This window comes from Tursiops truncatus, chromosome 10 (genome assembly GCF_011762595.2).
Source record: "Tursiops truncatus isolate mTurTru1 chromosome 10, mTurTru1.mat.Y, whole genome shotgun sequence".
Classification (NCBI taxonomy): Eukaryota; Metazoa; Chordata; class Mammalia; order Artiodactyla; family Delphinidae; genus Tursiops; species Tursiops truncatus.
Window position 1 is genome coordinate 40,575,222 of NC_047043.1, and position 20,942 is coordinate 40,596,163.

At 41.5% G+C, this 20,942-nt stretch overlaps 1 protein-coding gene across 2 annotated transcripts in view; it reads left to right on the forward strand.

The window, feature by feature from the left end:
• Positions 1–20,942, forward strand: part of LRRC1 (leucine rich repeat containing 1) — a 126,897-nt gene that overhangs the window by 33,678 nt on the left and 72,277 nt on the right. For both annotated transcript variants that reach the window (XM_073810869.1, XM_019931436.3), the window contains exon 2: positions 11,045–11,162. In XM_073810869.1, the coding sequence (XP_073666970.1) occupies positions 11,045–11,162 (118 nt within the window). The remainder of the gene's footprint in view (positions 1–11,044; positions 11,163–20,942) is intronic.

Below are 20,942 nucleotides of genomic sequence, written 5' to 3' on the forward strand. Positions count from 1 at the left end.
CCAAAACATCCCCCAAACACAGTTTTATTCCATTTGAGTCATGTAATGCCTTCGTGAGTACAATATGTGAAAAATTCAATCTTATTCAAAATCCTGTGTCAAAATATAATAGAAAGCCACTTTAATAACCTGAATTGAATATCTGTTTGTCTTCTTGCTGGAAGAGCTGTTTTTTTTGTATGTAAGCTGGTGTTAGCTCCTTCCTTTCAAGTTTTGCTTGAAGTTGGTTCAAGTTTGAAGGAAAAACAACTCTTTCTTCAGATAAATAGTCTTTGGTTTTCTGTGGTACAAAATATCAATACCCCAAAGTTGAGTGATCCTTAATCATTGAATTTAAGTTCTTTTTTTCTCAGCAGATTTACCATTTTAAAGTTGTTTTTTAAAAAAATTAGGGATCAAACCCATGTCTCCTGCATTGGCAGGTGGATTCTCAACCACTGAGCCACCAGGGAAGCCCTTAAAGTAGTTTTTTCCCTAAAACTATATTATATATTTTTTTAACATAATAGGGATTGTATAGTTTATACACTTTTTTTTTTTTTTTTTGCGATAACGTGGGCCTCTCACTGTTGTGGCCTCTCCCGTTGCGGAGCACAGGCTCCGGATGCGCAGGCTCAGCGGCCATGGCTCACGGGCCCAGCCGCTCCTCAGCATGTGGGAACTTCCCGGACTGGGGCACGAACCCGTGTCCCCTGCATCGGCAGGTGGACTCTCAACCCCTGCGCCACCAGGGAAGCCCTAGTTTATACACTTTTACATTGTTTTTTCATAGCCCTAGAACACTTGGATTTATTGTATTATTAAACATTCTACAGAAATATTTTTTTTTTTTGCGGTACGCGGGCCTCTCACTATTGTGGCCTCTCCCGTTGCGGAGCACAGGCTCCGGACGCGCAGGCTCAGCGGCCATGGCTCACGGGCCCAGCCGCTCCGCGGCATGTGGGATCTTCCCGGACCGGGGCACGAACCCACGTCTCCTGCATCGGCAGGCGGACTCTCAACCACTGCGCCACCAGGGAAGCCCTCTCCAGGGCTCCATGTTTAATTAAAAATTAAACATTTTTAATGGCCATACAATAGTTCATTGTTTGACTTTACCAGCCTGTGTTTAATCCTTCCCCTTTGTTAGTGTTTCAGGTTGATATCTTGTTCTCACCATGGCATGTTTGACCCTTCCCATGCTGGACCACTCCTGCTCAGTCCGAGTCTGTCCCTTCTCTCTCTGTGCCATCAGCCTGCCCTCCAGTGACCCTGGCTTTCCCCTCATTCAGGTTCTCAGTAAAGGAGTGCTGTCCTAATCCATCGTACTTTCAAGGAAGGTTTCTCTTCTCCAAGCCATTGCAATACCAGTCCCAGCCTCATCCAGGCTTCTGATCATAGCACGATAAATGATGCATTCCTGGTTTTATGATTTTTCAAAGTGATTCACACCTGAGCTGTTTTAATTACCAGGGGTGCACCCTTGAGGCATTCATATCCTCGTTAGTGTTCATTCATGATGCCAGCTTGATAATGTAATGAAAACACTGTGAAAGTGTGAACATATATTAGCAAATGAGAGAGGGTAAAATGATTAGTGGAGACCAGAGACAGAAAAATTGGGAAGAGAAATATTCCAAGCAAAGTAAACATCCTTATTATCAATGCTCAAGTATACATGTCAGCACTCAGTGGGAAACTCATTTGCTTCTCTGAACTTTGATTTGACTGTGACTTTCTAGGGCCACGCAAGGAAAAGAATCCGCACTCGTTTTGTTGCCAAAAGAAAAGGTACCTGTGCTGCTCAATCAGGAACTGATTAAACATTGTATTTTAGAACAGGAGACTTTTTTCCCTGTGGTCTATCTCATTTATTTGTCTTATGGGCAAATCAGTGGGCAAGGAAATATATTTCTCCCTGCTTTGTATTAGTTTTACTGAAGGGATTGAACCTTTTATCTCATTTCATGTTTATTATCTGTACCCTGGCCCAAAGCAGTAGTGTGTGGATATGAGCTTCCCATTTTGTGAATCAGCATTTCAAATTCTTTAGTATCTGTGACTCTCTTTTGAATTCTATTCTATATCTATCCGAAAATCGTTCAGAAAATTCGAATTGCCAGTTGAATAGACAGTGTAGTCAGTCTTTTTTGAATTCCACCAGGGCTGCCCTGCTGCTGGGTGATGTTTCCTCCTTTGCCTCCAAAAGAAGACCAAGCCTTTCTTCTTGATGTGCCCCTTTTGCTCTGTCGTATTATAAACTTGTATCACATTCTGTCTCCTGGTTTCCTGTCTCTTTCAGCCTTTCCCCTGGCCTTAGGCTTTATCTGGAGTTACCTCTCCAGGCCCAAGATCCTCTAGAAGTTACTCACTTTCTTATCTATCTAGATTTCTTCTCTTTCACGTCTGCTCTCTCTGCCTGGATTGAATTGGCCACAGTGCCCCTGCCATGAGGGCTTGTTAGCATGTTCTTTTCTTTCCTACAGCGCTGGCAACATTTTAATGTAATACCTATCCTAGCCCCAGTTTCCCCTTCCCATGACTTTGTTTCACTTAGCTCTTTAGAATATAGTTTCACAAATGTTTTTTGTTTGCCAGTTACTTGAAAATTTATTATTCTGTGATCCTCTAATGCTGTTATGCCTGAAAGAATGTTATTAACTAGCAGCAGTATCAGGGAGCCGTGAAATATTGCTGAAACCTCAGTTTCCTCATCTGTGAACTGAACATAAAAAACTTTACCTCACTGGTGCATATAGGGATTTGATTAAATAAAAGTGTCTAGGAAAACTCTAATATGAAAAGATATATGCACAATGTTCATTGCAGCACTGTTCACAATAGCCAAGACATGGAAGCAACCTATTATAAATGTCCACTGACAGATGAATGGATAAAGAAGATGCGGTACGTATATATAATGGAATATTACTCAGCCATAAAAAAGCATGAAATAGTGCCATTTGCAGCAAGGTGGGTGGACCTAGAGATTATCATACTAAGTGAAGTCAGTCAGACAGAGAAAGACAAATACCATATGATATCACTTATATGTGGAATCTAAAAAAGTGAGACAATTGTACTTATTTACAAAACAGGAATAGACCCACAGACATAGAAAACAAACCTATGGTTACCAAAGGGGAAAGTGGGGTGGAGGGGAGGGATAAATGAGGAGTTTGGGATTAATAGATGCACAGTACTATATATAAAATAGATAACCAACAAGGACCTGCTGTATAGCACAAGGAACTATATTCAGTATCTTGTAATACCCTATAATGGAAAAGAATCTGAGAAAGAACATATATATATATGTGTGTATATATATGTAAATATAACTGAATCACTTGCTGTACACCTGAAACTAACACAACGTTGTAAATCAACTATAATTCAATTTTAAATAAAATGTCTGTGTGTTCCTAGCTTAGTCTTTCATTACCAAAGGGGATTCCTTCTTTATTGTCTACCAGTTCTGTGTGTGATTTGACATCTTTATTAAGATTAATTCACAGGCTATACAATTCCCCCGTTTAAAGTGAATGATTCATCGTTTTAGTATATTCGCAGGGTTGTGCGGCCATTACCACAATTAATTTTAGAATGTTTTCATCGCCCCAGAAGGAACCCCATACCCATTAGCAGTCATTTCCCGTTTCCTAGGCAACCACTAATCTACTTTCTGTAATTTTATGCATTTTTAACTGCATGCTTATTGTATTGCGCGTTAATAGGATTTTCATGTTTCTTATGGTACATTGAAGGTATTTTGAAATGCAGTCCTAATATTTTTAGAACTAAAAACAGCCCTTCAATCATTTAATGCTTATTTTTTACACAGGGACACAGAGGACCAGGGAAGTCAAGTGATTCACCTGGGGACATTACCATTTCATCCCTCTTTACTAAAACATATTAGAAAAAGTATCTTATTGATGCTTATTTCATCACTAGTTCTTATTTTTGAGTGTTCGCTGAAACCCTTTCAAATTCAGATTCTGGACGTGGGATACGATTATTTGAATTCTCTGCTTTAGCCAATGGATCTTTTAACTATTCTGTGAATATTTCTTGGGCTTTTCCTTTTATCCCTAACTTTCTCGTGTATCAAAAGTCATGTCTTAACCAAAGTTTATTCAGTATATTATTATATTTTCTGTTTAAATTTCCTTGGGAAAAATCATTACTCTGTGATCAACCATAGAATTTTCTAGGATAATCTGTGCAGTTTTTATATGTGTTCTTCTGTGGCACCCCTGAGGCCCCTACCTCATTTTGCGGTGGACCATTTAATCTACCAGATTTCTCCCCTCCCATGCCTCTTTTCAGTGTGATTTTTGCTGCTCTTTCCATCTGCCAGTGGAGGCTATTTCTCCAACCCCCTGACTATGGACTGAAATGACATGGTGCAAATTTTAAGGTCTTGTCCCCAAGAGTCCTCCCAGACTCTTTGTCCCTTTTGAATGTTACTCAGAGAGCTTCATATAAGAAGCCACTCAATCGTAAGGGAGAGGAAAGAGACCTGTGGAGAACAGAGGTGCTCCAGCTGGGTGCTGGCACTAGTTGCCAGACCATAAGTGTGAGGCCAGGGTGGTCTTCCAGCCCTTCCAACCCTCCAGCTGCTTGTAATTGCATGAGTGAGCCCAGGTGAAAACAGCAGAGGAACTGCCCAGCAAACCCACAGAAATGTGAGAAATTTCCAAAAGTCATGTTGCTTTTGAGTCACTAAGTTCGGGATGGTCTGTTATGCAGCAGTGGCTGACTGATACATGTAGGTGTTAGCACTGTGGTGACGTTGAGACGACTAGAGTATGTGATCCAGGTAAAGTCCTCAGCTCACTGCTGAGCACAGAGAATCCCTCAGTAAAGGTTGACAGCTATATCATAACGGCTACAGAATGATCATTCTAACGTTGTTGTTTTGGTTACTATTGGTCGTTTTATTTCTCCCCCTTCTCCAGACATAATGCCATTGCTTTTTATTATCATTAACTCTGATGAGTTAAAGAATTTGATGTCATGGTGCTAATTGTCTGGTATTTTTTCTTCCTGATTAGTAAGTAGTTTAAAGCTTTAAAAAGACTTTTCTTACTGTGAAATAAAAAATTTCACATATACTGAAAAGTGCATAAGGCATAAATGTACAGCTTACAGTATATAACAAATTATAAAATGAATACTCATAGCTGCCACTCAGCTTAGAAGGTTTAACATTGGCAGGCCTCCTAATGCCCATTGCATGACCTTCCTGATCATAATGTTTCCCTCACACCTAGAGGCAGCCACTAACTTGATTTAATAGTAATCACATCTTTGCCTTTTTTAAAAATATTTTTTACCGCCTCTGTATGCATCTGTAACAAAGCAGTTAGTTTTGGTGATTTTTCAATATTATATAAATGGAATAATACAGTATGCCTTCTTTTGCGTCTGGCTTCATTCGCTGAATATTATTTCTAGATTTCTCCATACTATGACTAAGAGTAAGCTTCCATTTTCATTGCTGTGAAAAATTTTATTACAAGAATATACCTCTGTCAGATCTACTATTGATGGGTATTTGGGTTATTTACAGTTTTGGGCAATTACGAACAATTCTGTCACCCACGTTCTTGTATATATTCTGGAATAGAATATGTGAGAGTTTAAAAAAAAATTATAAGGTATATACCTAGGAGTAGAATTTGTGGGTAATAAAGTCACAGTTACTTTTTGTAAGTCTCGTAGAAAAGAACACTGCCAGATGATACAAATGATAAATACTGTAACAAGTGTTATTCTCACCTGGAGATTAGAACCATTGATTTACAACATCTTTACCAAGGAGGCTGACCACAAAGGCAGTTCAGGTCTTTGGGGACAGGAGTAGGGATGTGATGAGAGTTACGTAGGATGGAAAGGGGTCAAATTTAGTTGAAGGGTTAGAAGATTCCCAGAAGGAAGTCTGTGAGTAAATTTGGTGTCATGACAGCTCAAACAGTTTTTTCAGGAGTTTAATAACATTCTTTATGTTGTCATCTCCCAGGTGAATCTGTAACAGTGGTTCATGTTTTCTCCACCTTATGGGGACATTTGGGCAGTGGGGGACGATCGATCATTGGCCGTATAGTGATAGCAAAGGACACAGCTCTCTTAGGACTGAGTATTCCTAAGAAGAAGGGAGAGGAACTCACACTATCAAGAGAAGGAAAAAGAATCTTGCCAGAAATGGAGAATGGGAAAAAGAAACATTCTGTTCAACCAGATTAAAGACTCTGTATCTACTAAAAACAATGGTGGCTATAAGAAGACTGTGGTGTAGCAAAGCAAGCCAAGGCAATTTGGGTTTCTTTCCATGTCATTGTACAAAATGTGCTCTAAGTGGGCCAGTGCGCTGTAATCAACATGGTGTGGTTGAAGAATGGTGTCTGTGTACCCCGTCACATGATCACCCTGCTGAGGCCTCCTGCCAAGAGGGCTACAGGAATTGTTCCTCATGTGCCCTGGCTCATCTCAGAGAGAAGGCAGAAGCGTTTATAAGCTTGTGGAGTTTTCTTCCATGACGATCTGCGGAAGTTGAAAACTTGAAGATTTAATCAGTCTTAGTGGCATTGTGTCTATCTTATAGAATGTAGTTAATTTAAAGCATTTGGACACCGAACTAAGATCCCATCAGGATAATGAGGGAAGGATTGAGGAATCACTGTTTTCGTTGTGGGATGCTGTCAGATAGGGTTGTTTTTCCATCTGGTATGTGCATCCCCAGTTGAATAAAGTAGTATTTGTGACAGGTCCTTTTTGAGGATGCTTTTACTATGCAGAACAAAACTTAAATTTGCTTGCTTTAAATTAGGATTTAAAATTAGTATTAGGATTAAATTAGGATTTCTGTTGGACGTTGGAATTTGCAGGTTGTCATTTCCACAGACATACAACTAGCTTATTATTCACTGTAGATCTAAGTCCTGGTTGACTTGGTTTCTTGTATTATTTCTGAATGGTCCTTGAATGTATGGATTTGGTGATGGTTTTTGTGCTGTTGCTGTTATGCCTTTCCTGGAAAACAAAGTGAGCTTTTCATGCCTGAGTAAACACATCGATGCATTATTAAACTGTCAGACTCTTTGAACAACTGGCATAAGCTCAGTTATTCAAATGTGACTCTTTTGAATGGCTTTTGTGTCAGCTAATGCTTTAGTGTAACCCACATAAAGAAATTTCAATACCTTTCCTTAAGAAATTAAATTTCAGCCCTATGATTAAAGAACTCCAGAGGATTAGTCCTTTTGTTGAGCACGCTCATTGTCATATATAGCTAATTAGTAGCATTCATTTGCTGAGATTCATAGTTCGTTTTATTTTAAAACATCTTTTTTGTTAAAAAAATAAAGTTGTTCATGCATTTCCCTTGTTGCCTAGCATAACTTTTTTCCCCCTGTTCCCTTTTCAACATGCACGCGTGCTTTTTTCCATAGAGTACCTGCCATTTTGTCTTCTTTTAAAATTATATTTGCGTCGTCAATCTTTTTCAAGTTCTCTGGTCTTTACAGTAATCGTTTTTGTTGTTTGCTTGGTGTTGAGTTATTAATAACATGCTAAGCATTTCCTTTATTTGACATGCTTTTCATTTGTAATGATAAGAATGCAAAGACATATTGTGCACCGTAGCTGGTTTTTCTTATTTTCAATTATGTTAGGAGAATAGATGCCCCAAAGTATTGTTATGATGTCAGTGGACTTGAAAAACTTTTTACGTTTTGTGTATTGCCCAACTGGTTGTCAAAGATGATGCCTTCTTTTTGATTGTATAAGTTACATTCCCTTTTACCAAAGGAAAAGAAATGATGAAGCTTATTAAATGTTACCATCCTTTGCAACTATCATTTGGAGCACCCTGTCATCTTAGTAGAGACTTTTTCCTTTGTAAATTCAATTTCTATTTTTAGCAAGGTAATATATGCAAATAATGTTCTAAAAATCCAGTAAGCCTCTTGCCCTCCCCCTCTCCCACTCCAATTTCTGGCTTTTGCGAACCCCCAGCTCTGGGATATTTCTATTGACATTAGCTTCCACATTGCTAAATGGCTTGATTTTACTGTTTGATCCCCCCCCCCCCCCACTTTTTAGTTATTTATTGATTTCCTTCTATGGAAGATGAGTCTTTAGCACTTGCAGTTTCTTTCCCATCCTCTCAGTATTGACATAATATAAATTTTGTTTTTGACAGTATATAAATATTAAAATATTATGACTGTATAAGTATTGTTCATAACCAAATTTTATATTTATATTATGACTATATCTTCTTTTACTCTGTATTTTTTCTGGAATTAATAACTCCCTCCTTTTTTGCTTGCTTTGTTTTCTCTGTTTCAGTTTCTAATTTGTCACCAAATAAATCTTCCTGATACTTCCAAAACATGTCAGATAACCCCTCACATGTGTTGGTATTTTTAATTTTTTTTATGGGAGCCCTCATATTTTCTTCAGTGTAGACAGGTTGCTCTTGGGACCTGCTGCTCGGTTGCCATCTTGGAATTCCTTCACTGTTTTGTCCTTTGTCTCTGTTTTGTTGATTCTCTGATTTCTGGATCTCAGATCTTCCTCCTTTTAGATTTATTGGGTTGACCAAAAAACTCATTCAGTTTTAAGTGAAAATAAGAGACACATTTTTCATTTTCACCAAGAATTTTATTGAACAACATAGTCACTAACCAAATGAACTTTTTGGCCAACCCAATACTTCCACATTTTGATGGATTCTGTTTTTTTTTTTTTAATGAATTTGTTTATTTTATTTATTTATTTTTGGCTGCATTGGGTCTTCATTGCTGCGCACGGGCTTTCTCTAGTTGTGGCGAGTGAGGGCTACTCTTCGTTGTGGTGTGCGGGCTTCTCATTGTGGTGGCTTCTCTTGCTGCAGGCCATGGGCTCTAGGTGCGCAGACTTCAGTAGTTGTGGTGCGTGGGCTCAGTAGTTATGGCTCGTGGGCTCTAGAGCACAGGCTCAGTAGTTGTGGTGCACGGGCTTAGTTGCCCCACGGCATGTGGGATCTTCCCGGGCCAGGGCTTGAACCCGTGTCCCCTGCGTTGGCAGGCAGATTCTTAACCACTGTGCCACGAGGGAAGTCCCTCGATGGATTCTTGAGAAAGGTCCAAGGAGGATAATTTTTTGAGACCATGCGTGTCTGAGAATGTCTTTATTCTGTCACATACCTGACTGATGGTTTGGCTGGGTATGTGATTCTAGGTTGGGAATAATGTTTTCTTGCAATTTTGAAGGCATTGCTCCATTGCCTTCTTACTTTCAAGGTTGCTGTTGAGTCCAGCACCATTCTGATTCCCAGTCCTTTGTTATGGCCTCCCTTCCCGGGCCCCCCCCCCCCCCAACCCCTTGGTCTCTGGAAGCTTTTAGAATCGTCTTACTTCTGGAGTTATGAACTTTTATAATATTCCTTGGTATCCCTATGTGTTTTGTGTCATTCATTTTATTGTCCACGTGTTGGGCCGTTTCAAACTGGAAACTCATGCTCTGCAGTCTCTGTGTTTTCTTTCTCTTTGTAATACCTATTCATTGGATATAGTACCTTGAGGACTGATCCTCTAATTTTCCTATTTTTTTCTGTCCCGTTTCTCCACCTCATTGTCTTTCTTTTCTACTTTCTGAGGGATTTCTGTTAACTTTATTTTTCATCTCTTTTATTGGATTCTTATATTGATGCTGCACTAGTGTTTAATTCCTGAGAGTTTATTCTTTGAAGCTTGCCTTTTATGGCATCATGCTGCTTCACTTCCTCTTATTTCTCTGTGGGTATTAATTATATTTTTTTTGGTTGGTGAAGTTTTTCCTGCTCCCTACATCACATTTGTTTCTTCTGAGATGTGTGTGGGTGCCCACTCTCTTGCATGTAAAGGGCTTTCCTCAAGTGTCTGGAGAACCTTGGCTCTGTTTAAATGAGATCCAGGCACTTGAAGTAAAAAAGGAGAGAATTGAAGCTCTGAGGGCATGGGTGGGGCTTGTAACCTGGGGCTTCCCTATTGTATAATCCGTGTCTGTAAGTCTGTCTGTTTCCCCCGCTGGGAGCCTGGCTGCAGGGAGAAGGGGGTGGATCTCAGTGAGCAGGCTCTGACCCCCTCCCCCTGTTTCCAGTTGGGTGCCTCACCCCTGCCCTTAGCTGTGCTTGCAGTCAGCTCTTCTGGGGGAAATTTCCAGTCCCCTGCCTGGTTGTGCAGGGGAGAGGAGGGCTTATGGGGGCCTAACTGTCTTTATATCCATTTTCAGACAGTTCTCCTTCCTTCAGAGGTACCTGGACCTAATCTGCTATTGGCTACTCACTCCATAGGCTTAAATTTCAGCTTTGTATCGATTCTTTCGTTAGCTGTCATTTAATTTATCTGTTTTCTAGCTTCAAGGATTTTGTTGCATGTCTAGTTTGCTTCTCATTCCCTCTCATCTTGAATTGTCTTCATGCCTTTATTTCATATTTTTATACCTATATCCATCTCCCTATAAATTCCTTTAATGCTATTTTAGTACAGTTTTTAAAGGGTGTGGCGCAAAAGGCACCTCTGTGTGCCGTGGTTAATGGAAGGATCCAGTGCAGGCTCTTTTTTAGATTGGCCAAAAATAATTTTTTTCTCCTCCACACATTTGTGGGATATTTATATATTTTCTAATGCACAGTAATTTCTTTTAAAAATGTTTAAGAAATATTTTACTCTAATTTTCAAATATCTTTATTTAACATTGCAGATTTCATATCAGGTTCCATAAGTAGAAAATGTGACCACCTACTGGATAATATAAAGGAGTCATTACTATTCTCATTGAGTTACTTATTCATTGTTAAAAAATTTTAATTTTGAAATAATTGTAGATGGTACACAGAGATGGCCTGTGTACCCAGTTTACCCTGTTGGTGACATGGCCACATGACTTTGGTACAATATCAAAATCAGGAAATTGACATTGGTGCAATCGTCACTAATTTTTAAAAGACATATTGTTTTTAAATTTCATATTGGGCAAAAAGTTTACACTGCAAATAGATGTGAGACCTACATGAAACTATTTTGTCTTTCAGCAATTTTTCCAGCTAGTCAAGTTACGAAAGCTTGGACTTAGCGATAACGAAATTCAGCGGCTCCCTCCAGAAATAGCAAACTTCATGCAGCTGGTGGAACTTGATGTGTCCCGAAATGGTAAGAAAAAATGATTCCACTTGAATTGTTCATTTGTCTCTTCTGATGCTGGTGCTTACAATTTTTAGTAAATATGGCTGGATAAATGTTCTTGGAGGAAAGCTATGTATATGTTTTGGGATGAAATTAATGCCGTGATTGAATACTTTAGTCACCTCATATGTATTTACCCAAAATGTCATGACAGTTTTTAGGCGATAACTTTCTCAAAGTTGGTTCAGTCTGATTCACAGCGGTGGAGCTGCGGACTGGCAAATCCGCAGCTTGCCCCCACGTTTGATTGGAGGTGACATTGAGGGCTACTAGTATGGTCATTTGTCCAGATCTCGGGGGACTGCTGTGGCGGGGAAAGCGCCCTAGGGAAGGGTTGGTTTCTCCTGGCTGTGGCCTGGTTGCCTGGGCTGCTCCCCTGAGAATCTGTCTCCCTGCTGCAGTGAACAGACCTGCTTGCCGTCCAGATATTTCTGTCAGTTTCATTCAGTTCTGATTAGGCCCCGGGTAGGTCTGCCCACTTGAATTATTTGTGTGGCATATTTGTGAGTTTATTTTGGTTTTCAGATTTCACTGTAATGTTGCTTCCTTTTAAGTGAACGCCCTAGCAGGGTGTTTATATCCTGTTTAACCTTTCACTTTTAAATGGGTACCCTGGTTTTACCTTGGGTTTTATAGCCCTTAGAGCATTCCCCGGGCAGACTGGTCCCATGGCTTGTTGGAGCATGTTTGATTAATTACTTCAAGTTAAAGAGGCAGCTCCCAGGGGTCCTGTCTTTAGTGGTGGAATTCAGTCCTTGCAAGAACTCCGGTTTAATGTCCTGAGGATAAGCCCATATGTAATCTATTGTTTATAAAAATGATAATCCTTTTCTGTCTCTCCTATTACACACCAGCATTGTGTTTTGTTTTGCTTTCCTACAAAAATCTGTAGGTTCCTTCTCAGTGACCCTGAGGTCTGGCTCTTTCAATCTGATGTCCTCTGCAGAAACCCCAAGGCCCGGATAATAGTGTTTTCCTGTGGGTCACTGTTATAAGGCAGCAATAATAATCAGTACTTGATTGAAAACGTGGTGAAGAAAGAATGATTTTACCCTCCACTTTGTAAATTGCTACCACCTCTCAGATCCCATCCATTGGAAACTGTCTTTAGGCCAAGCCATATGCTCTTGATATAGCGTCTACCTTTATTTGTCATGAGCATTATTTCTTCCCTTGCAGGTACTAGAAAGAGTGAAAAAAATTAGTTTGGGAGGCTTGTTTACAATGGCTTATTTGGTTGCAGGGGGGTCAGCTCTGCTTAAGTAAAAGGGATTTGATGGTAAGGATGGGGTGTGGGGTGGAGCTGACTTGCTAAAAGCATTGCCCCGGGGTCCACATCTGACACCATTTGAGTGGTTTCTTGGCCTCTCTCTTCTGTTTCTGGGTGCTCTGTCCTTTGGAGCTGGCCTCTGCAGACCTGGTTTGTTGTGGTTTCTCACCATGCACTTCTGGGCCTCTGCCCTTGCTGTGGCATCTGGCTGCCATTTCTAAATGAGGCCTGGTTGACCCAACTCATCTTTTTAAGCCAACCGTAAGCCATAGCTCCCGGTCACTGGGCACCCTGGGTATTGGCTACCCTGGTACAGGGGTGGCAAGCAGTACAGAGCGCGGCCCTGCCCTCATTGCAGAAGTTGTTGATGGGCAGCGTCCCCTCACACTGCAGGGTAGCAGGGGGCGGACCTCTGAGGCCAGCCTTGCCTCTAAGGCTGTCCTGCGTCTCCCTTACCTAAGGCGTATGTGATTGAAACTGCTCTCTCTTGTCTTAGCGATGATCTCAGTTGTAAAGATTGGCTGGCTATGAACTCTGCAAGGAAGCAGTGACTTTGAAAAATGGTCGCTGAAATCACACAGTCCCAAGAAATCAAATAGTCATTTTGAAATTGGCATTAGGAAGGAAGAGAAGCAGGGGTCCAGAAATACTTGAGAAAGAGGAGAAGTATTGGCTTTAATTATCTGGGAGCAGAGAACGCATAAAGCTTGAAGGTTGCAGTCCTATTATTGACTCTGATGGGAAGAGATGCTCTGTGGGAATTCAGCATTGTCAAGCGGCCAGTTTTACCAGATTCCACATCAGCTGTGTCTTTTCAAATATTCAGAGGAAGAAAGAAGGGCTACGTGCCTCTTTCCACATGTCCATTTATACCTTCCAGCATGTTGATAAGAGGAGGTGAGCTTTCACTGCAGTCGTGTCAGGTCACACAGTGTTTTATCTCCCTGGGATGCCTACCCTCCTTTTCTCCCTGCCTCATTTTCAACCTCTCCTTCTGCAGGTGTTGGACTTTTGTGACGGATCCCGCAGATCTGCTCCCTTTTAATCAGGCTCTTGTAGAAATGCTGGGGGAGTTAAACTCCCCCTTCGCCTATTGGCAAAGCCTTGCTCTGGCTCGTGTGTGTGGTGGGAATGGGGTGGTGGTGGTAGAGGGGCCTTTCTTTGTGGTTGTGAAAAAACTGCACAGATGACAGAGCAGAACAAGGTCATGGTTTTACTATAACCAACAGGAACGTGGGTCTGGAGCTGTTTCCAGGTCAGGCAAATCTCCCTATGTCTCCTCTCTCATTCTTCTGGCCCATAAAATCCCATTAATGTGAGTTTCCTAGGCAGCTGAGTAGGTGAATCCAGGTTACAGAGTCTGCAGCCTGAGAGGCAGTGGGAGGACCCGCACTTTGCGTGGATGCAGGTGTTTGTAAGGGTTTGGGGCTCATGTCTGGAGACCCGTGTGTCTTCTGCAGCCCCAGCGGAGAAGGCCCTCTCCGTGATCAGAGGCTTTTCCTGCCCAGTCCCTGGGTTGTAGCAGGGTCACGGCCAGCACTGGCCACTGTCGTGGTAGGACCTTTGTTGCCTTCCTCAGTTCCTGATTTTCCGGAAAGTGTCGCTCGCCCATGGAGGAGGGAGGCAAACGAGATGTTGGTGTCAGACTACTTAAGCCCTTTTGGATCAGTGCTTGTCAAACTTGACCGTGCCATGAATTACCATTGGATTTTGTTAAAATGTAGATTTTGATGCAGTAGATCTGGGGTGGGTCTGGAGATGCTGCATTGCTAGGAAGCTCCCCAGGGATGCCAAACACACTGAGGAGGAGATCTTAGCCATCCCCACCCCCAAGCCCGCTCCTAACAGCCCCTCAGCAGCTTCCTGTGGCTTTGAGCCCAGATTCGCTGTTTCTCTTGGTCCCGCACCTGCGCATGTGGAAGGTGGGAAACCTCCAGGATATTCCTGGCTAAAGGGTAAGAGGCTAGAGCTGACTGAAGTTCAAGTCGGCTTTGATTCCAGGAGCAAAATTAGACGTTTCCTAATGTTCCCTGCTCAAGGGAGGGAGATAGTACTATAGGCTTCAAGTTAAGGTCTGATGCAGTTTTCTGTGGTGAAGCGCATCCGCTTTCATGCCCGGACTTTTTGTCTGTTTTCTCTGCTCACTGATTCTTAGCTCTTGGAGACAAATGCTTTCTGGATACGTGAGAAGAGGTACTACCCCAGAGTACTATCTCGCTGTCCACAAGTGTAGGGTGGACTTTCTTAGTGCATCATGAGTCCTGCCCAGAGGGTTAGTAATTTGAATTTTATAGTCTATGCTGTAATTCGACTTACATCACAGTACTGTATCATTATCTGTTTAGTTCAGTTTTTTTCCCCCAAAGTGTAAGGCATACGCCACCAGCACTGCTAGAGAAGATTTTAAGTGGTACTGCAAAACAGCAGTTTTTAATATTAAATCAGAGCGAGGAAGTTATCCTCTTTCCTTTTTATTTAAAATTCTTTTTACTCCCTTTAGGTTGCTTTCTGTAAAACTTAATAGCACTATATTGTATTGATTGTTATATTTATCTTTTATATCTGGTGATGATAATGGCTTTCTATTCATGTTAGTGATTTAAAAATAAATCTTACTCAACAAAGTTGATCTAAAAGAGTGAGGTAAATAATAAAGAACACAGGTGCTCTACCAGGATGACAAAAATTGTGAAGGTAGAACAGGGATGGATGAAGTTAAGGAAATGCTATTAGTATTAGCACAGCCAAAGAAGTCATGAGTTTATTTCTCTTATGGGGCAAGTAATACTGCATGCCGAACAAACATGGCCAGAGACTGCACATTCTGGAGAATTACTTTGCAAACTTGAGTGAACAGGAAACTAAAAGACAGTTTTAGTACAAAACCCTCAGTGGCACTGGGACAGAGCTTCAGAGTTAGGAGATGGACAGCTTATCCAATCCGTCAGCAGGATCATCATCCCACAAAGTCGAGAGGCTAGACTTGGATTAAATGTTTGGGTTAGTCGCCCTCTGTCCAGCTGCAAGATGGGGATCAGTGTCTGTGCTCTGTGGCAGTGGGTTTGTTTAATGAAATCTAAGATCAATTTTGAAGCCTGCTGAAATGCCCTTGTATAACAGCACGTCTCGGTGCTTCTGAGTGTGTCCTGAAAAAAAGCTCTTTCTGGCAAGCCAGGCAGCCAGTGCGCCTAGAAGTCCTCCTTCTTGGTTATGAACAGTTAGTGCTTTTTGGGGGTAATAACTACATACACCCACAACAGAAGTGTGACAGAGGCCAGTTCTCGCCCACGCAGGCTTAAGACTTTACACAATCAGGCCATTGTTCCCTTCTCTGTCTCTGCCTAATTCGGGGCCAGGCTTAGTGCTCTGCCTAGCACACCGCTGGATTAACACAGACTTAATCTGTGTTATCAGTCGGTGAGTTTCTTTGTCACAGTCACTGTGAAAATGGTACAGGAGACACCCCTCAAAGAGAAGCCCCACAGGGCCACTCTGCCCTGAGGGTGGAGAGCTGACAGTTTCTACCCCAGACCTGGCTTGGTTGTCTTTACAAGGACTGCCACGTTCCTATCACAGGCCCTTTCTCTGTCTTAACTTTTTACCTGTTCTTTTGTTAGGGGGAGGGGTTAATAATAGAAAACATATAATTGCCTTCCACTCACATTTTAATTCCAGATAATAATAATTATTTTCAAAGTGGAGGTGGAAAGAAATTTGGCGTCTGTGACGTTTTCTAATCACCTTTCCATTTTAAACACTGAAAGAGTTGGAATAAACTATGCAAACAGATCCTTCCTTCCTTTTTTTTTGTCCCATAAAGAAACATCCATGATATTTTATCAGATAAACGTGAAAATCTATCACAAATTAGTGATGCAAATTGTTAAATCCGAAGGGAAATTTTGACAGCAATGCCTCTGCTCAAAATGATTTTGGAACTCTTTCAGAATTTGTCACTTTGCGTATCCTCAGACCAGTGGTTTCACGTTTTCGAGTGGATCAGTTTTCAAAAACAACCATGTATTACTTAAGGCTGACTTAGGTAAATAAACCAGGACACTGATAATTTTATAGTACTCAAAATCTGCCTCGGATGGCAATTTCAAAAAAGTATAAAAGAGTAAACTATTGTTACTCTTTATTAATTCATATGGTTCTCTCCCACTTACCAGAAAAATTGTGGCTGTGCTGAATAAGTTGTAGGTTTATATAACTTTCTCTTTCTTGTTTTCTCTTTAATTAGCAGGTTTGTAATAGAGATGGTGCCCTGAGTTTGAGGTCAACACCTCTGAATATATTTTTTAGGTCAGTACGAACTTCAGTCAGTCCTGGGTTCTCTAAACGTTTAGAGATTGTCAGTAGCTCCTCATCCCTCCTCCACCCCTCCCCCATTCAGTCATTCACTCAGTCCTGCACTGCTCTGTGGCCGGGTGATGAATTTTCCAAAACAGTGTTGGATTTACACAGAATGGGCTAAGATGAAGGCACATAATTGTAGTGTTTTCTCCTGAAGTAAAACAAAACCCTGGGCATATATCCAGAGAAAACTCTAACTGGAAAAGATACATGCACCCCTATGTTCATAGCAGCACTATTCACAATAGCCAAGACATAGAAGCAGCATAAGTGTCCATCGACGGATGAATGGATAAAGAAGATGTGGTATGTGTGTGTGTGTGTGTGTATATATATATATATATATACACACACACACACACACACAGGGAATTATTACTCAGGCATAAAAGGAATTGAAATAATGCCATTAGCAGCAACATGAATGGACCTAGAGATTATCATACTAAGTGAAGTAAGCCAGACAGAGAAAGACAAATACCGTATGATATCACTTATATGTGGAATCTAAAATATGACACAGATGAACTTATCTGTGAAATAGAAACAGACTCACAGACATAGAGAACAGAGTTGTGGTTACCAAGGGGGATAGGGGTGGAGGAGGGATGGATTGGGAGTTTGGGATGAGCAGATTCAAACTATTATATATAGGATGGATAAACAACAAGGTCCTACTGTAGAGCACAGGGAACTATAGTCAGTATCCTCTGATAAACCATAATGGAAAAGAATATGAAAAAGAATGTATAGATACGCATAACAGAATCACGTTGCTGTACAGCAGAAATTAACACATTGTAAATCAACTATACTTCAGTGATTAAAAAAAAACCCAACATGTGGAATGCCAGTCTCTGCTCACTTTCTAATTAGGCAGTTTTCCTTGGTATCAGGTTGACAGTGCCCAGCTGTAAAAGTGGTTGAGGGTGGGTGGCCATGGCGCTTCATTTTTGATTTTGAGGTCACCTGTTTTGTCACGTGACTTGGGCTGGAGCCAAGAGATGCTAAGCCTCCAGGCAGCTGAGGGCTGGATGGCATCTCTCCCTAAGAATGGTGACAGCAATATGCTGCCATGACCAGAAACAATGCTCTGAGCTTATTAAGCTAGAAAAGACACGTCTTAGAAAAGGATGAAGAAGCCGAGGAGGAAAGGGGGACTGAGGAGCAGGACTGAGAACTGAAACTAGAGGATTATATATAGAAATGATTTGGTTTTTATTTTATTTTATTTTATTATTTATTTTTAAATTAATTAATTAATTATTTAACTGGCTGCGTTGGGTCTTCTTTGCTGTGTGCGGGCTTTCTTTAGTTGCGGCGAGCGGGGGCTACTTTTCTTTGCAGTGTGTGGACTTCTCTTTGCGGTGGCTTCTCTTGTTGCGGAGCACGGGCTCTAGGCACAGGGGCTTCAGTAGTTGTGGCACGCGGGCTCAGTAGTTGTGGCTTGCAGGCTCTAGAGTGCAGGCTCAGTAGTTGTGGCGCACGGGCTTAGTTGCTCCACAGCATGTGGGATCTTCCTGGACCAGGGCTCGAGCCCTGGCTCGTGTCCCCTGGATTGGCAGGCGGATTCTTAACCACTGTGCCACCAGGGAAGCCCAGAAATGATTTGGTTTTTAAATTGACTTTGTAAGTATTGAATATGTCCTCAGTCTAACACACCTGCTCCAAGCTAATAATAAATTTTGATTCTTACATCTTTTCAGTTTGAAAAAGCCTTGGATCCAGGCCATTTTTTTTTTTTTACTGTTTGTGGTTATCAACTATAGCTCATAATTATTATTTTTTTAAATTCAAGCAACATTTATTGAGTACTTACTGTGTTTGTGTAAGGCTCTTTGCTGAATTCTTCTATCCCTTAAGGAGGTAATTCTACAGGCACAACAGACATATGTAAGTAATTTAACATTGATGGCTTATACAGTTATACAAATAAAGTGCTCAGGGCACACAGAGAGGTGTCAGTTACAGTGTAACTGATTTGAAAGAGACTTGAGAGAATAATGGGGATTTTTGGTTTGAAGTTGGAAATCATGCAGTCTTTAACAATTCTTATACTTGAGTTGCAAATTTGGAGGGAGTTGAAGAGTGGACTCCTCAGCTGAGTTGTTGTTTGTTGGAAAAATTTTTCAAATATTTGTTATACATTTATGGAGGCAATGATATCATTAAAATGCAAATATCTCAGTGCTTGTCTGTTGGTTACTCACTGAAAATGTTAAGATTCATCCAAAATCAGAGAAGAGGGAATTCCCTTGTGGTCCAGTGGTTAGGACTTGGCGCTTTCACTGCCGTGGCCCTGGGTTCAATCCTTGGTTGGGGAACTAAGATCCCACAAGCCGTGCTGCGCGGCTAAAGAATTCTCAAGGGCTCAACAGAATGAGAAATTTTATTGCTGATCAATTTACAGTCCCTTCCCGTGTGTGTGTGTGTGTGTGTGTGTGTGTGTGTGTGTGTGTGTGTTTTTGGTGGGGGTGTGTGGAATGGGGAGATGGTTGTGAGAGGCTCTCTTCTGTATATTCAGGGATCTATATATCTTCCTCCTTGGATGCATGTGTTGCTTCAACTAGCGGCCACCAGGGTCCTTGTGGGAGGGGAAAACGGGGTTTGTGCCTGGGTGATTTTTATGGGCTGTGTTGAGAAGTGGCCTACATCATCCCCATCCATGGTCTGTTGGCCAGTTTCATGTCCCCAGCTTAACTGAAAGGAGGTGGGAAGTGCAGTTAGGTATTTACACAAGAAAAAGAGAAAGCCAGCTGTTGGTAAGGCGTGAGCAGCAGCTGCCCCAACTGGCATTTAATTGAATCCTGGAATTGTACGGTTTTATGTCACTGATCACATACAGGCCTAGTAAACACACACACACACACACGCAGACACAGACACACACACGATTCTGTTGCACTGTCACAACCTTCCAGTGAGTGACCCATGTGCAGGAAATTCAGATGTGTGCCCCCAAAGAGGAAGGGTAGCCTCCTTTCCACACCTGCACGGAAATGTGTAAACCCAGACACGGATCGACATGATGGGTGGCCACCCATTTGCTAACTGCATAAGACCTGTGCAAGTATGCATGATTTTTTTTTAATTTGAATTTTTAGAAACTGGTTTAAAGTATAATTTGAAAACAAGAGTTTTATGTGTGAGGGGTATTTGAGGCGCTTGCTCTGGTGAACATGGGGTCCTGAAAGATTTTCAGGACAGGGGTCACCATCTTGGATAAGTTATTTCAGTTCTCTGTGTCTCAGTTTCTTCATCTGGGAAATGGTATTGTGACTCTTAAAAGAGGCTGTGTGTGTAAAGGGCTTAAGAACGTGCCTTGCATGTAATGAACACTCAGTGTTGGCTGCTGGAATTAACCCTGTTATTGTCCTTTGTTTTGGGTCATGAGGATCTGCACTAGGACTGTGAGAATAAGCATGCAGGGCAGGGGTGAGGACACGAGCACGTCTGAAGGCTAGAGTGACACAGGGAGCTTTCTACCTGAAGTGATGTCTAGATACTGTGTGCCTTACGCTAGGCATTGTGCTGTTTCGTCACACCCGTATTTTATCTACTCAATACACCAATCTTGGGAGCTGGGTAGAAGCATCTCAGGATGACTGACGAGGATGAGGAGGCTGGGGCTTGAAGAAGTTGTGGTATGCCTCCAAGTTGTATTTCTAGTTAGTGATGGAGCTGAAATGGGAAACCCAGAGGGGTGGCACTTTTCATTATTTGGGGAACATTGAGCATGATAAAGGTAGAGCTGATAGTTCTAGTCTATTTTGAGAGAAAGAATATAGGCAATATTTATGACTAAGTGCTCTTTGCATTTGGAGATGAAAATAGGAAAAAGTCATCCTAAGAGATTTAAACTCATGAAATTCTACCTAGTGAATGAATTCAACCACCAGTAGAACTGGTCCACCCTATGAGGTGATTTGTCCATCTTTTATGTCCAAAAAGGAAATATCATCTAATGAAAGAAAGTAGGGCTTTCTTGGGATGCTCTGATGTGACCCTTCTAAGGTCATCGTTGTGCTGTCTTGGCAAAAGACCGGTGTGTTGCCAGAAGCGTAGAACAAGGAAAGCCAAAAATGAAGACTGTATGGGGCTTTACCTTTGAAAGAAAAGTA